This window comes from Gigantopelta aegis, chromosome 14 (assembly GCF_016097555.1).
Source record: "Gigantopelta aegis isolate Gae_Host chromosome 14, Gae_host_genome, whole genome shotgun sequence".
NCBI classification, from domain to species: Eukaryota; Metazoa; Mollusca; class Gastropoda; order Neomphalida; family Peltospiridae; genus Gigantopelta; species Gigantopelta aegis.
This window is the reverse complement of record NC_054712.1, coordinates 38,111,900-38,129,441: the sequence shown is the minus strand read 5'-3', so window position 1 is coordinate 38,129,441 and position 17,542 is coordinate 38,111,900. Positions and strand designations below refer to the sequence as shown.

The following is a 17,542-nucleotide window of genomic DNA, read 5'->3' as shown; positions in this document are numbered from 1 at the left end:
AACAGAATTTTGCAGATCAACCTTGTAATTATTACTTTTGTAGTATATCTAGGCTCACACTCGAACAAATTGTCATTCAGCCCAATACTATATTAGCCAAAGACTAAATGTTGTAGCCACTTGGTATGAAAATTAGCAGTTGGCTAATTTGGCAATGTACAGGGCAAGTCCAGGGCCTGTGCTTATTAAGCTTAGTCCAGACTCCATTTCTAGTGACGTCACACACATACAATTTGTATGGTGTTGTCATGACATTAAAGTCTCAGACTCGTAGTCTTGAGTCAAGACTCTTAAATGTTTTATAAGACCCATGCCTGATCAACTTCTTTGGAAATTTCGCTAAAAAAATGTTTCCATTTTTAAGTTATATATATAGGAAGCGGCAAAGGCCACAATTTGTTCAGTTATTGCACGACACAATTACAAGATAAATATTGCTGCAAACAGCAATAACGTTCTGCATGCTGAATACAGCTCTAGAATACAAACAAATATATCTGGCTGCCTGGCTTCCACATCGATTCTTCAAGAATAGAATCAGCAAAATAAACTGGGTGACAAAAGAAATGTGATTAAATATAAATGTGTGTAAAAAATCAAATATTAATTAAAATAGAAACTCTTTTTCTTTGAAACTGTCTTGTTATCTTTGGATCACAAAATTGCAATATTTCATTGCTGAATTTACAAAGCCTGGCTTTTGGGTTTTTTGTGTGTTTTTTAATGCAAATGTTTAAGCTTTGTAAATCTGTGTAGTAAAGAGTTGAGTGTAAGAGAAAACCATTTGGCACTAAATGTTTTTCTGTCAACTTCACATCAGTGCTTAAAGCAACTCATTAAATAGTTTTCACCTCCCAATTTTCTTGGCACTAATTAGTATATTTTTCAATCACCATGGCTAATTTTTAAAAACTGATGTGTAAACTGTCAGTCTTTCTGTTTAAGCAGTTTATTAAAAAAACAAGACAAAACAAGAACCCCTCAAAAAAATAAAAAAATATCTTATGTCAGTTACCTACTTTAGCATGACATTAATATAGATTTAGTCTGTTATATAAGTTTTCTATAAATGAAGATTTAACATTTATAGTTACCCTACATTCTGTAGCTCAGATGATTTTGATTTCATAACATTTCTTATTATTATATTTCCCATCTTAGAATATCGGCGAGCACGCCAGGAAATAAAGAAAGCAGCATCAGATACTATGAAGCTACAGAAGAAAGTTAAAAAAGGTAAACATGCTTTATATAATCATTCTAGGGTTGGTGGGATATTATTATTAAAGGTAACCATGTTTTATATAAACATTCTAAGGTGGGTGGGATATTATTATTAAAGGTAACCATGTTTTATATAAACATTCTAGGGTGGGTGGGATATTATTATTAATCATACTTTATATAAACTTTACAGTGTGGGTGAGAGGAGCCTGTATGTTGTACAAACATTCTACGATGGGTGGGTGGGTTGGATATTATTATTAAAGGTAACCATGTTTTATATAATCATTCTAGGATGGGTGGGATATTATTATTAAAGGTAACCATGCCTTATATAAACATTCTAGGATGGGTGGGATATTATTATTAAAGGTAACCATGCCTTATATAAACATTCTAGGATGGGTGGGATATTATTATTAAAGGTAACCATGCCTTATATAAACATTCTAGGGTGGGTTGGATATTATTATTAAAGGTAACCATACTTTATATAATCATTCCAGTGTCGGTGAGCAGAGTCTGTACATTGTACAAACATTCTACAATAGGTGGTGGGACATTATTATTAAAAGTAACCATGCATTATAATATTCTAGTGTGGGTGAGTGGAACTTGTATATTCTATGATGGGTGGGTGGGATGTTAAAGGTAACCATACATTATAAATTCATTCTAAGGTGGGTATTTGGAACCTGTACATTGTACAAACATGCTACAGTGGATGAGAAGAATACTAAAGGTTACCATACATATTCATTCTAGGATGTGTGAGTGGAACTTGTACATTCTACAATGGGTGTGTGGTATATTAAAACTGACCAAACTAAATACACTCTAGGATAGGTAGCAGAACCTGTACATTTTACAATTATTCTGTGGGTGATTTAGACAGAATCTGGGGCCTAATTCACAAAGGGTCTCTTAGGCTCTGCTAGACAACAAAGCATCCTCTTTGCAAATCTTTTAGAATTGCACTGCGAGATCATAAAGTTGCGAGAGTTTAGTGAATTAGGCCCCTGGGTGTTTAAAGGGCAACATTTTAGAATTTAGAAAATTTGGGATCAAGAAACTTGGCAGATTTTGACAGGATTCCGGTTTGTTCAGGGTCCAGTTTAGACAGGTTTTACTGTACATTCTAAACATTCATTCATTATACCTTCTACTGTAGGGTGTGTGAGTTAAACTTCACATACTAACTGAAAAGAAACTCGGATGCTAGCAGAATCTATCGGCCACGTCTTAACCAGTAATTGTAAAAGACAATGACCGTGATTGCTGTTAATTTGACTGAAGGGTGGGATGGGGAGGCAAAAGATTTATTCTGTGAAGTGAGACCAGGATGGAGAGGAGGCAGTATAATGAGTGCCCACAGACTTGCGAGCGACCTTGCACAGATAATGGCCACTTGAGGCCAGTTCGTTCACCACAGATTGGCCTCTGCGGGTGTGTATTTATATGGCACGGAAAATTGCTTGTCCACTGATAATTCCCATCGGCTCTAATACATTATAATGTGTGGCTATTTGCAGGGTTTCCTGTACGCACCTAGGGCAGACAATAACTTTGGTTTGAACACTTTTTAGAGGCAATTTCAAGGAAAGGAATATGTATGCACATTTGAGACTTTCGGCTATTTCTTATTAATGCTGTTTCTTTTTGTTTTGTTTTTATGATTTGACACACCTTCCCTCAACCCCCCAAACAACAAACGAAACAACAACCCCAGAACAAATAAAAAGGAAAACAAAACAAAAAACCTCCCAGAATTAAAATGTTTATGAAAAGTGCTGCTTTTACACAAGGTTACTCAATAAAACCTTTTTCACATCCATCAAATACACTGTTTCTGCCACCTGTTGTTGAATATATTGGTGTTACCCAGTCTTGCACAGACAGCCAGTTTGTTTGTTTTTCTTCTTGATGACTCAGCTAATTCGGTACAGGACTTATTGCTTCAGTGGTGGTGGAAAGTAGAAACTGGTTGTGTGCCGCTGGCCCGCCTGCCTGCCTGCCCTGTACAGCTTTCTGTTGCCAGTGTCTATTAAGTGGTAGTCTGGTTTACCCAGGTCATGACCTGCAGGTTACTAAGTCTGAGCTGCATGGAATGCATCATTACTGACATGAGAAATGCATCACTTTGTTTTTAGTCATACTTCTTCTCATTGGCTTTTTTTTTTTTTTATCAGTAATGAATTACGTCATTGGCTGTGTTTTTGTCCTGTTATTCATGATGAAGTCAAGAGGCGAAATGTAGGTATTACTTTTCTGATGGTGGTAGTGCAGCGACTTGCATTTAACTACATTTCCATGTCTGATATATCAAGTCCATGGTATGTGCTGTCCTGTCCTGTGTGGGGAAAGTGCATATAAATGATATCTTGCTGCTAATGGAAAAAATCTAGCTAGCAAATTTTGTCTAAGACTATATGTAACAATTATAATGTTTGACATCCAAAAACTGATGGTTAATAAATCAATGTGCTCTAGGGGTAGTGTTAAACAAAACAAAATTTAACCGTTAAGGCATATTTCTCTCAAACTGTAAGTCCTAGACCAGTGACTCTTGGTTTATAGATGTACCTATATGCATATTCAAAAGTTTACAGTTTGAACACTAAATAGTACCATTAAGGAACCCACTACTCCAAATTACCACTCAGAATTTGCAACTATTTTAGCTTGCATATTGCCATTAATAGTCCGTAAAGAACTTTGTTTTCCAAAAATCACATTGAAAAACAAACATTACAATTTTACACAGTAATTTGGAAGTCAAAAATTTCAAATACTGATCAATGACTTGAGAAAACAAAAACCACAAACATAATGATTTGGGAAAACAAAAATCACAAACATAATCATTTCGAAAACAAAAATAAACACTGATGATTGGGGGGGGGGGGATATAATGATTAGGAAAACAAAAATCAAAAACAAAACTTAATGTATGATTTGGAAAATGACAATCACAAAGACAAATGACGTTTTTTCTAACACAGCAAATTCTTAAGGCATAACCGTGACCAAACACATTTCAGTGGCGTAGGAAGGTGCCAAAAAGTTGGAGGGGGGTGGGGCCACACTTTTATATTTACACACTTTTAAAGCAAAATATCTTTAAAATTTGGGGGAGGGGAGCATATGCCTCCCTTGTGTCTCTCTCTTCTCTCTCTCCCCCCCCCCCCCCCCCCCCCCCCCCCCACACACTTTCTATGCCAGTGCATTTTAAGTATGAATTATCTAAGAGATAAGTCCTATGTGTTACATAGATGTTAAGAAGCATATCACAGGGTGGAAAAAGTTCAGCTCCCTGTTAATACCTGCTGTAAGTTAATACAGCTGGTTGGGGAATAACTGCATGCATACTTGTCTCCTGGCTGTATTCAGCTAACAACACAGGGCTCCAGTTTCACACTTTTCAACAAGGCTCACAAACACCTTTACCAACTTGACTAGCTCTGTTCATATGTCTTACAGTTTACTCTGAACTGTGAAGAAAAAAATGTTTACAATTTAAAAAAATAATAATAATAATTATTTATTACTTATACAAGAAAACATGTTCATGTATGTATCGGTATATATGTACTTGAAGGTGATTGTATTAAGTTTGTTTTGTTTGTTGTTTGGCCATTCATTCATTCATTTGGTCATTAATTTTTTCGTTCGTTCAATCAGTCATTCATGGGGGCGATGCACAGTCAGTTTGGGATCGATCCCTGTCAGTGTGCCCATTGAGCAATTTCTCACTCCAGCCAGTGCACAAGAACTTGTTTAACAAACGCTATGTGCTAGCCTATCTATGGGATAGTGCATATAAAAGATCCCTTGCTGCTAATCGAAAAGAGTAGCCCATGAAGTGGTGACAGCAGGTTTCCTCCCTCAATATCTGTGTGGTTCTTAACCATAATATTATGTCTGATGCCATATAACCATAAATAAAATGTGTTGAATGTGTCATTAAATAAAGCATTTCCTTCCTTCCTTCATCTCTGAATGCTACCTATCTGTCTATCTATTCACCCATCCATCCATCCACTACTTACACATATAACCTCCCATACCGTCTGTCCGTCCATCTGTTCATCCATCCATCCATCCATCCATCCACCCATACCATCCACCCATACCATCCATCCATCCAACCATACCATCCATCCATCCAACCATACCATCCATCCATCCAACCATACCATCCATCCATACCATCCATCCATCCACCCATACCATCCATACCATCCATCCATTCAACCATACCATCCATCTATCCAACCATACCATCCATCCATCCACCCATACCATCCACCCATACCATCCATCCATCCAACCATCCATCCATCCACCCACCCACCCACCCACCATTTGTTTACACATACAATCACCCATACCATCCATCTACCAATATCTTTCACAGGTTTTTTTTACTATAATTTTAATTGAATTGTTAGTCATCAGAGAGACCGAAGTAGTCTTGAATTCATTGTTTCCCTGTATGTCAGATAATGATGATAACAACGTCCTGTGTTATATAAGCTGAGACAACTTTAATCTTTACAACACCAGTTGGTTTTGACTTCCAACCAAAACGAATTGGTGCTATTCACTGCCAGATCTGCAAGTAGAACCAGATAATCCCATGACTCACGTCTGCTGTCAAATCACCACAAGGACCAGCTATTTCTGTCCAGGTGCCAGCATGTTCCCATGATGGCATAGCACATATGTTGGCTAGTCGGTTAACCCTTCAGCCTTTAAGAAGATAAAGAGCTTTTAAACTGCTCTGTTGCTACAGATCAGTCCAGCCCTGGAGATTTAGAGCGTGTTACGATGGCAATTTAGTGCAGAAAATAACAAAGTAAATACCTTAAAGTGATAAGAATGTCGTCATAGTTCAATTATGCAACAGCTTTTTGCATCGGCATTTTAGATTTTTTGTTGTGGGACATAGCCAAGTGGTAAAGCCCTCGCTTAATGCACAGTCCGACCAGGATCCATTTTCATTGGTGGGTTATTTCTCTTTCAGTCAATTATTAAATGTTTGATTGATTGATTTCAACTTATTTTCGTGCTTATATCCAATTAAGGTTCAAGCACGCTGTCCTGGGCACACACCTCAGCTATCTGGGCTGCCTGTCCAGGACAGTGGGTTAGTTGTTAGTTTGTTAGTGGTTAGTGAGAGAGAAGAGGGTGTAGTGGCCTTACACCTACCCATTGAGCCCTTAAGAACTCGCTCTGGGTTGGAGCCGGTACCGGGCTGCGAACCCTGTACCTACCAGCCTGTAGTCCGATGGCTTAACCACTGCGCCACCGAGGCCGGTTAAATGTTTGACATCCAATAGTCAATGATTATTTAATCAATATGCTCTAGTGGTGTCGTTAAACAAAACAAACATTTTTTTTTTTTTAATTTCTGTTCCAGCCAGTGCACCATGGCTGGTATATCAAAGGCTGTGGTATGTGCTATGTGCTACTTTTGGAAAAATGTAGCGGGTTTCCTCTCTTAACACTATGTTGAAATTACCAAAAGTTTTTACATCCAATAGCCGATGATTAATGAATCGATATGCTCTAGTAGAGCAGGCTTGCAAGCGGGCCCTTATTTTCCTAATTTTCCTTATTTTTTGACAGCAGCCCTAATATTCCTTATTAAAGCTTCAAAATCCTAAAAAGCCCTAATTTTTTGGTGAAAATCCTAAATTTTCAAATTTTGGAATTTTTTGATAAATGCAACATAAAATAAGTGTTGGAATTAATTAAATCTAGCCTTAGTATACTTTCAGATAATGAATATGTTGAATTAATGTATTTCTCAGAAGACATCTTGGTGGTTATCAGTATCATATTCAGCATGGATTTGCACCATATCAGATTACTTTAATCTGGTTGTATTGATATGCTGAATATCGCTCTTGATGACCATTGGCATGATCTTCTGAGTTGGTAATTAGCTTTTGTATTTATGTTCTCCCTGGAGGTGAGTACAGAATGTTTTTCTTTTATATTGTTTATTGAATTTCAGTCCTTATTTTTGTCAAAAAATTCCTAAAAATTCCTAAAAATAGCCCTTATTTTTTAAGAATTTTGCCCTAAAACAAGCCCTTATTTTTCACAAAATCTTACTTAAAAGCCTGAGTAGTGTCATTAAGCAAAACAAACTTTTAACTTCTGCTAATTGCCATTACATCCAATAACCGATGTTGGTGGTGAAGGAAGGAAGGAAATGCTTTATTTAATGACACACTCAACACATTTTATTTATGGTTATATGGCGTCGGACGTATGGTTAAGGACCACACAGATATTGAGAGAGGAAACCCGCTGTCACCACTTCATGGACTACTCTTTTCGATTAGCAGCAAGGGATATTTTATATGCACCATCCCACAGACAGGATAATAGTACATACCACGGCCTTTGTTACACCAGTCGTGGAGCACTAACTGGAACGAGAAATAGCCCAATGGGTCCACCGATGAATATCGGTCCTAAACCGACCATGCGTCCCACCCTCTTGGTGGTGAAGGGGTTAAAGCAATAACGGTGGTAAGCAGACTTGTGGGAACCAAGGGTCTGGCAGAGGAATACCACCATGGCTGAAATGATTCTCGTAATTTCCTGATTACCTTGATGGGTCCTGATGGTGAGCAGATCCTCACCGCAAGCTGTGGCTGCTCTTCCATACCTGTCAGGTCTGAAAACAAGAAAGAAAACAATGTAAAAAAAATTATTTTATTTAACAACGCACTCAACACATTTTATTTACAGTTATATGGCGTCGGACATATGGTTAAGGACCACACAGATATAGAGAGAGGAAACCCGCTGTCGCCACTTCATGGGCTACTCTAGGTCTGAAAACAAGAGTTGGCCCCCCCACCCCCCCCCCCCCCCCCCAAAACCTCCATATTTAATCTGTAATGAAAATTAATGCTTGTAAAGATTCCTTGCTTCATTGAATGTTGGTAGGAGTTGGCTGTGTGGCTGTAGTGGGTTTTCCTTTCTTTCTTTGGGGCGGGATGTAGCAGTCGGTCTAGGATCGATCCCCGTCGGGGACCTATTGGGCTATTTCTTATGATGGCCAGTGCACCATGACTGGTATATCAAAGGCCGTGGTATGCACTATCCTGTCTATGGGATGGTGCATATAAAAGATCCCTTGCTACTAATCGAAAAAAAGTAGCTCATGAAGTGGTGACAGCGGGTTTCCTCTCTCAGTATCTATGTGGTCCTTAACCATATGTCTGACGCCATATAACTGTAAATAAAATGTGTTGAGTGCGTCGTTAAATAAAACATTTCCTTCCTTCCTTTTCTTACAAATGTCTACCATTGATCTCCAGTGGAAAGAAGTACATGACACATATTAAAGATGACCCTTTGCTTTATTTTCTGTCCCAGCTAGTGCCCCACAATTGACATATCAAAGGCTGTGGTATGTGCTGTCCTGTCTGTGGGAAAAGTGCATATAAAAGATCTCTTGCTGTTAATGAAAACTACGTAACTGGTTTCAGCTAAAGCAAACCAGACTTTCAAATTAAAATCAAGTGTTTTTTTACAGGGACAGCACATAACACAAACTTTGATATTGCAGTTGTGGAGCACAGATTTCAGTTGATAATTAACCAAATCAGTCCAATGAAGAGGATTGATCCTATAACCCATTTTGTGTCGCTGACCACGTGGCATTGCCCCACTGTGAACTGGTTTTGTCATTCATTCATTACCGAACATGTGGCATTACCCCACTCTGAACTGGTTTTGTCATTCATTCATCACTGATCATGTGACTTTACACAGTTGTGGACATCTTGACGTGCTGCTAATGACGGCAATCAATAACAGTTACGTGTTTGTAATTGACTCAATTTAAATTTTAATCAATAACAGTTATGCAATTGACTCAGTTTTAATATTAATCAATAAAGGTTGTGTAATTGACTCAGTTGCAATCAACCGGCCTTGGTGGCGTCATGGTTAGGCCATCGGTTTACAGGCTGGTAGGTACTGGGTTTGGATCCCAGTTGAGGCATGGGATTTTTAATCCAGATACTGACTCCAAACCCTGAGTGAGTACTTCGCAAGGCTCAATGGGTAAGTGTAAACCACTTGCACTGACCAGTGATCCATAACTGGTTCAACAAAGGCCATGGTTTGTGTTTTCCTGCCTGTGGGAAGCGCAAATAAAAGATCCCTTGCTGCTAATCGGAAAGAGTAGCCCATGTAGTGGCGACAGCGGGTTTCCTCTCAAACTCTGTGTGGTCCTTAACCATATGTCTGATGCCATATAACCATAAATAAAATGTGTTGAGTGTGTCGTGAAATAAAACATTTCTTTCTTTCAGTTTCAATCAATATTGGAAAGCATTTTGGGACCACAACTGGTACACGGGAACATTTTGTTCTCAGAATCATGATTAGCGATATTTCTAGTCAATTGAAAATTGATTAGCAACTGCTGTTTAATGTTTTAAAATTGTGTAGCAATCTCTGAAACTTGTTTAGTGAATCGTGACCAAAATTTTCCCTGGGTACACTACAGTAAATATCATGCTATGTGCTTTCCCGTCTCAGGCCTCTGAAAATTGCAAGAGCGATAGTTTTGTTCATGCGTCACTTGTATGGGATATAGTTTTTCGTTTGCGCGCGCTGAATTTGTGACATCATTTGAATGGTCGTGGTGGGTTGCATGAGTGCGGGATGGGTTGCCTGAGGTGGTTTTTGTGTAACCCGTAAATGGTTTATACAGATTTTCAATTCTCGGAGGCCTGCTGTCTGGGAAAGCACAAGTCTATAACAAGGTTCTTTGCTGCTAGTGTAAATACGTAGTGTGTTTCCTCGGAAGACTACATGTGTGTGTTAGAATTATGAAATGTTTGATATTCAGCAGCTGATGATTGATTGATCAGAATGCTGTATACGAGTGGTGTTAAAAAAACCCGACCTTTTAGTGAACAAAAATAGAAGTGATTAATTGCTCCTCTAACATACATGTAGATTATGGGGAGCTACCTAAGATACAACCTGTTTTGATACCATATATAGTCGCATGTTATGGTGAGCTGAAAATGACTCCTTGAACTAGTCTTGAGAGGAGTGATGGGTGTGCATGACTCCTTGAACTAGTCTGAGGGGAGTGATGGGGGGGGGGGGGGGTATGACTCCTTCAACTAGTCTGAAAGGAGTGATGGGGGTCATATGTATATGACTCCTTGAACTAGTCTGAGGGGAGTGATGGGTTGTATGACTCCTTGAACTAGTCTGAGGGGAGTGATGGGTTGTATGACTCCTTGAACTAGTCTGAGGGGAGTGTTTGGTGTGTGTGACTCCTTGAACTAGTCTGAGGGGAGTGATGGGGGGGTATGACTCCTTGAACTAGTCTGAGGGGAGTGATGGGGGTGTGTTACTCCTTGAACTAGTCTGAGTGCAGTGATGGGTGTGTATATGACTCCTTGAACTAGTCTGATGGGAGTGATAGGGGTGTATGACTCCTTGAACTAGTCTTGAGAGGAGTGATGGGTGTGCATGACTCCTTGAACTAGTCTGAGGGGAGTGATGGGGGGGGGTATGACTCCTTCAACTAGTCTGAAAGGAGTGATGGGGGTCATATGTATATGACTCCTTGAACTAGTCTGAGGGGAGTGATGGGTTGTATGACTCCTTGAACTAGTCTGAGGGGAGTGATGGGTTGTATGACTCCTTGAACTAGTCTGAGGGGAGTGTTTGGTGTGTGTGACTCCTTGAACTAGTCTGAGGGGAGTGATGGGGGGGGTATGACTCCTTGAACTAGTCTGAGGGGAGTGATGGGGGTGTGTTACTCCTTGAACTAGTCTGAGTGCAGTGATGGGTGTGTATATGACTCCTTGAACTAGTCTGATGGGAGTGATAGGGGTGTATGACTCCTTGAACTAGACTAGATTACATTGTAAATGGCGACATCTGGAAAACAACCTTTAACTTCATCACTTAACTTCATCACTAAACCTATCCGACTAAACAGTGATGGAAAATCCATCATGCTGATAACTGCAGTCAATAATTGTTATGTAATTGTCTAATTTTCAGTCGATTTTAGAAAGAAATTTCTCTCTGCTGATTGAGTTGGTGGTTTTGGGGTTGTTTTTTTTTACACCATAATTACTACATCACAGGTTGTGGAACATGATGTGTATTGTCCTGTCTGGTAAGATCCTTTGCTGCTAATGGGAAAATGCAGTGGGCTTCCATTGATGACAACATGCAAATGTCAGAATTATTGACATGTTTGATGTGCACAAATTAATTAATCAATATTCTGTAGTAGTGTCGTTAAACAAAGCCAACGGTGACTTCATTACTGAACTTGTGAGACCGAACAGTTAGGGAAATGCATGGCCGGCTGCCGTCAGAATCAATAACAGTTATGTAATCGACTCCAGTTCAGTCAATATTGCTGATTGAGTGCTTTATTCTCATACCACTGGTGTACAGTGGAACCCTTAAAAACCGGACCCTCTGTAAACTGGAATTCCTTCAAAACCGGACATTTTTCGTGGCCTCTCTAAACTGGCTACCTCTTGAAAATAGGACTCTGTAAAATGGACTTTCTTAAAACCAAATATTTGTGCATGGCCCCTTATTAAATATTGGTACAGAACAAAGCCTCTCTATAATGGAAATGTCTAAAAACAGGATTCTGTAAACAGGAATTTCCTCAAAACGGGACCTTTTTCACTGCCCCTTTTTAAATATTGATACACACAGAACCTCTGTAAACTGGATACCTCTATAAACAAGACTCTGTAAACTGGGATTTCTTCAAAACTGGACCTTTTTCACAGCCCCTTTTTAAATATCGATACACACAGAACCTCTGTAAACTGGATACCTCTATAAACAAGACTCTGTAAACAGGAATTTCCTCAAAACTGGACCTTTTTCACTGCCCCTTTTTAAATATCGGTACACACAGAACCTCTGTAAACTGGATACTTCTATATACAGAACTCTGTAAACTGGATACCTCTTAAAAACAGGACTCTGTAAACTGGATACTTCTATATACAGAACTCTGTAAACTGGATACCTCTTAAAAACAGGACTCTGTAAACTGGATACTTCTATATACAGAACTCTGTAAACTGGATACCTCTAAAACAGGACTGTAAACTGGATACCTCTTAAAAACAGGACTGTAAAATGGACTCTTAAAACCAGACATTTTTTGCATGGCCCCTTTTTAAATATCGGTACAGAACAAAACCTATCTAAACTGGATACCTTTCAAAACAGGACTCTTTAAACCGGATTTTCTCAAAACTGGACCTTTTTCGCTGCCCCTTTTTAAATATCAGTACACACAGAACCTCAGTAAACTGGATACCTCTATAAACAAGACTGTAAACTGGGATTTCTTCAAAACTGGACATTTTTCATGGCTCCTTTTAAAATTTCAGTGTTGAACAGAACCTCTGTAAACTGGATACCTCTAAAAACAGAACTCTGTAAACTGGAATTCCTTCAAAAATGAACATTTTTCATGGCCCTTTTTTTTAAATATCATTGTAGAACTGAACCTTTCTAAACTGGATACCTCTTGAAATCTTGACTCTTTACTTGGTCCCGTGGGCGTCCAGTTTAAAAGGTTTCACTGTACAGTGACAACTATCTAAACCAGATCCCATCGGGGACCTAATATTTATCAAATTTAGACAGGATCTGTTTTAGAATTTAGAAAATTTGGGACTATGAAACTTGGCCAATTTTGACAAGATTCCTGTTTGTTCAGGGTCCGGTTTAGACAGGTTTCACTGTATTTCGTTTTGTGTACCAGTCTTTGTCTACCGGGTGCTGTGTTGGCTGGTTGATTGTGGGGATTAGCTGCTGCCGATTCCACTGTTACATTTCCTACAGTGAGGTCACAGCCAGGTCACACCAGTCTAATAATGGTCACATGATTGATCAGAAACAGTCAATCAAGTACAGGTTCTACACAGCTGACACTTCCTGTAATTTACCAATTAGAATAGAGGGTCAAGGGCTGATCCACAGTGCTAACATGGGTGGGGGTAGGTAAAAGTGGGTGGGTTTGGGTTTTTTTTTTATCCTGGTGCAATCTTTACAAAATGTTGGTTTCTTTTAGTTTGATCCCTTTTTTTGGCAGTACATCAGTAGGTCAGTTGGGTGTAGGTAAATATCATCTTGTTTTTGTTGGTTTTTTGTGCTGATGCAATTTTTTCAAAATGTTAGTTTCTTTTAGCTTGATCCTTTGTAATAATAGTCTAAGTGGGACATCACTGGGTTACCTTGTTTATATTGTTTTTAATACCTGTATATTTTTCTTTTAATTAATTTGGCTCAGAAAATGTTAATTTAAATGATCTTTTTTGTTCATAATATTGCTGAAAACAAGTAGGGCTAGCTCTGGGTGAGCAAAACATTTTGCCAAATTACCTTTAAACAAAAATGCAAAACCACAGCTATTTCTCAACAAAATCCCAATTATTACATAAAATTGTTTTCACCAAATTAAAATAAAATTTGTCAATTGTTCCTAAAATTCGCAATTGGTGAATTTGGTGAGTGCCAGAGCTAGCTCTGTCAAGTTTGGCAGACATTTATATGTGCCCATCTTTGTTGGGTCGTATTATGGTATGGCATTGTCTGTTGATCTGTACGTCCTTCTGTCTGTCTGTTCATCCGTTCGTAAACTTTTGAGTTTTCGGAGCATGTCTTTTTATTAATTCATATAGAAGCATCAAACCTTATAAGTAAGTACAAGTTGGGATGGCCATGTGTCATGTACCACAACTACTTGTAGTTACCTGTACACGTACGTACATACATGTACATACAGTGTATATACGTCCATCCTTAAATGTTTTGTTTCCAGAGCATGTTTTCCATATCATTTCATACAGGATCATCAAGCCGTGCATGCAAGTGCAACAACTTGGGATGGTGGTGTATTGCTTTACCGTAACTAGGTCACTGTGACCTACTTGTGACAGGTGTATCATGTACCTCAGGGGTGGGTGGGACTTAGCTCAGTGGTACAGCACTCCCTTGATGCACAGTCGGCTTGAGATCGATCCCCATCAGTGGGCCCATTGGGCTATTTCTCGTTCCAGCACGACTGGTACATCAAAGGCCGTGGTATGTGCTATCCTGTCTATGGGATGTTGCATATAAAAGATCCCTTGCTGCTAATCGAAAAGAGTAGCCCATGAAATGTTCGACAGCGGGTTTCCTCTCAATCTCTGTGTGGTCCTTAACCATATGTCCAACGCCATATAACTGAATAAAATGTGTTGAATATGTATCGTTAAATAAAACATTTCCTTATTACCTCATTTCCTTATAACCGTAAATAAAATGTGTTGAGTGCATCATTAAATAAAACATTTGCTTATGTGTTTCAGGGAAGGGTGAGATGCAGTCTCGGTTGGAGAACGCGATGCATGATGTGAACGACAAATACCTGTTGATGGAGGAGTGTGAGAAGAACTTTGTGAGGACCGCCCTCATTGAGGAGCGAAGCCGGTTCTGTGTCTTCATTGGTGCTACCAAACCCTTTGTTGTGAGTGACATATGTCGTCTTTTTTAAGCTCTGATCTTTTGCTTTATTGGCAGGCTTTTTTTTTTTTTCCAGAGGCAGGTGGTAGCCCAGTGGTAAAGCACTCGCTTGATGTGCGTTTGGTCTAGGATCGATCCTGGCCCATTGGGCTATTTCTCGTAGCCAGTGCACCATGACTGGTATATCAAAGGCTGTGGTATGTGCTATCCTGTCTATGGGATGGCGCAGTTAAAAGATCTCTTGCTACTAATGGAAAAATGTAGCAGGTTTCCTTTCTAAGACTATATTTCCAAACATTACCAAATATTTAACATGTAATAGCTGATGAATAAATAAATCAGTGTGCTCTAGTGGTGTCGTTAAACAAAACACTTTTTAAAACTTAAACTTTCTTCTGTTTTAAACTGGAATCTTTTACTTAATCTTATCGGCAAACTGGGTTTTTTTTTTTGCAATTTTTAAAAATATACATACATGTAGTTGATATGTTCTAAAACATATTGACATTAATATAATTCTGCATTAAAACAGCAAGTTGAACTTTTTTTGCTGGAATGTTTGACATTAATTTATTATGAAACATTCTTGCCTAATTGAATTTCAGTTCATATTTGTTAAGTGATGTCTTAAACCTATCAATGTTAGCACTAAGAATAAGATATGTAAATAAAGAACTGCATGGCTCAAACTTAACGAACAATGGCACCAAGAACAATTTCCGTAACTGCAATATGAATTGCCATCGGTCAGGTGTTTTACTGATGGCAGGCATTGCTATAAGTTAAAGAGATTTTGTGTTTAATTGTTGCAAAAGATACCGATTTAAAATTGTTGTAGGCAGGTATTACCGTGTTTCCTCTAAAAAGTGCCGGTGCTTATTCATTTCAAAATTGTCACAGACCCGTCACTTATTGGAGACCAGTGCTTATAGGGGACCCAACCTTTATTTTTTCAAAGAAATTTTAGAAATTAAAGCTAAAAACTACAAACGTACAATTTTATTTATTTTTAAACTTTAAAACTGTAACAAAACTTTAAACTTTAACAAAACAATGAACAAATTAACATTATTTGTCCACGTAAAGTGCCTCGCGTCAACGTCATTGCTGGAAGAGGCCTCAACAGTAACTTAAAAATAGTAGTTTACTGTAACTTAAATCAATAACATGAGAATGGTGAATTAGCCCTCACTAACTAAAAGGGACCCATCATTTTTAATTTAAAAAATGTGTGGGATTTTTTTTTAATTATGCCAGGAAGTAGTCAGTTTTTTGGTTGCCTCAACCCAGCATTTATTTTGTTGCAAAATGTTACAGACCCTGCGCTTATTTGAGACTGGCTCTTATTTGAGGCTGGCGCTTATTTGAGGCTGGATCTTATTTGAGGAAATAAGGTAATTGCCATGGGCCACATTTTGCCTTTGGCAGAAATATTTCAATGTTGTCAGGTTTTCTGTTGGTAAATAATTTGAGGGTACGTGATAAAAATAAAACAGATAATAAGTTCCCTTCTTAGGTGGTTATGGGTTAGAAATCTTTCTTTAAACAATCTTGCATTCATTCCATTGATTTCCAGTATTTTAGGGTACATAATTTCACCCTTCGTGCCATCTGGCAGAAACCATGATTGTCGTAGATAACAAATTCTTAAGTTCGAGCCATGAAATCTAAAACATGTTGTGTTCTGTGTTTCAGAATAGGGAGATCTCATTGCTTAGTTCATTTGTTGAAAAAGTTACTGATTTAAAATTGATGTAGGCAGGCTCAAAATTGACACAGGTGATAATTGTTCAAACTTAAAAAGTAGTGTTGTTCTGTGTTTCAGAATAGTGAGATCGCGTTGCTGAGCGAGGTGTTTAACAAGTTGTGTTGTTCTATGTTTCAGAATAGTGAGATCACATTGCTGAGTGAGGTGTTTAACAAGTTGTGTTGTTCTATGTTTCAGAATAGTGAGATCACGTTGTTGAGCAAGGTGTTTAGCAAGTTGTGTTGTTCTATGTTTCAGAATAGTGAGATCACGTTGTTGAGCAAGGTGTTTAACAAGTTGTGTTGTTCTGTGTTTCAGAATAGTGAGATCGCGTTGCTGAGCGAGGTGTTTAACAAGTTGTGTTGTTCTGTTTCAGAATAGTGAGATTGTGTTGCTGAGCGAGGTGTTTAACAAGTTGTGTTGTTCTGTGTTTCAGAATAGTGAGATCGCGTTGCTGAGCGAGGTGTTTAACAAGTTGTGTTCTATGTTTCAGAATAGTGAGATCGCATTGCTGAGCGAGGTGTTTAACAAGTTGTGTTGTTCTATGCTTCAGAATAGTGAGATCGCGTTGCTGAGCGAGGTGTTTAACAAGTTGTGTTCTGTGTTTCAGAATAGTGAGATCACGTTGCTGAGCAAGGTGTTTAACAAGTTGTGTTGTTCTGTGTTTCAGAATAGTGAGATCGCGTTGCTGAGCGAGGTGTTTAACAAGTTGTGTTGTTCTGTTTCAGAATAGTGAGATTGCGTTGCTGAGCGAAGTGTTTAACAAGTTGTGTTGTTCAGTGTTTCAGAATAGTGAGATCACGTTGCTGAGCGAGGTGTTTAACAAGTTGTTTTGTTCTGTGTTTCAGAATAGTGAGATCGCGTTGCTGAGCGAGGTGACACATCTCCAGGAGACGATGGACAGTCTGTGCCAGCAGACGGCTGACCCGCTCACGCTACCCACCGCCAGTGAGCAGGTCATCCTCGACGTGAAGGGCGTTGACTACAACATCGCCAACTTTCAGGTACACAACCGCA

General features: G+C 38.7%; 1 protein-coding gene across 4 annotated transcripts in view; it reads left to right on the top strand.

Moving 5' to 3' along the window:
- The window catches only part of LOC121388003 (protein MTSS 1-like), a 121,791-nt gene that overhangs the window by 66,246 nt on the left and 38,003 nt on the right, over nucleotides 1–17,542 (top strand). For all 4 annotated transcript variants that reach the window (XM_041519196.1, XM_041519198.1, XM_041519197.1 and 1 more), the window contains exons 6-8: nucleotides 1,162–1,236; nucleotides 14,625–14,782; nucleotides 17,374–17,529. In XM_041519196.1, coding sequence (XP_041375130.1) covers nucleotides 1,162–1,236; nucleotides 14,625–14,782; nucleotides 17,374–17,529 — 389 coding nt within the window. The remainder of the gene's footprint in view (nucleotides 1–1,161; nucleotides 1,237–14,624; nucleotides 14,783–17,373; nucleotides 17,530–17,542) is intronic.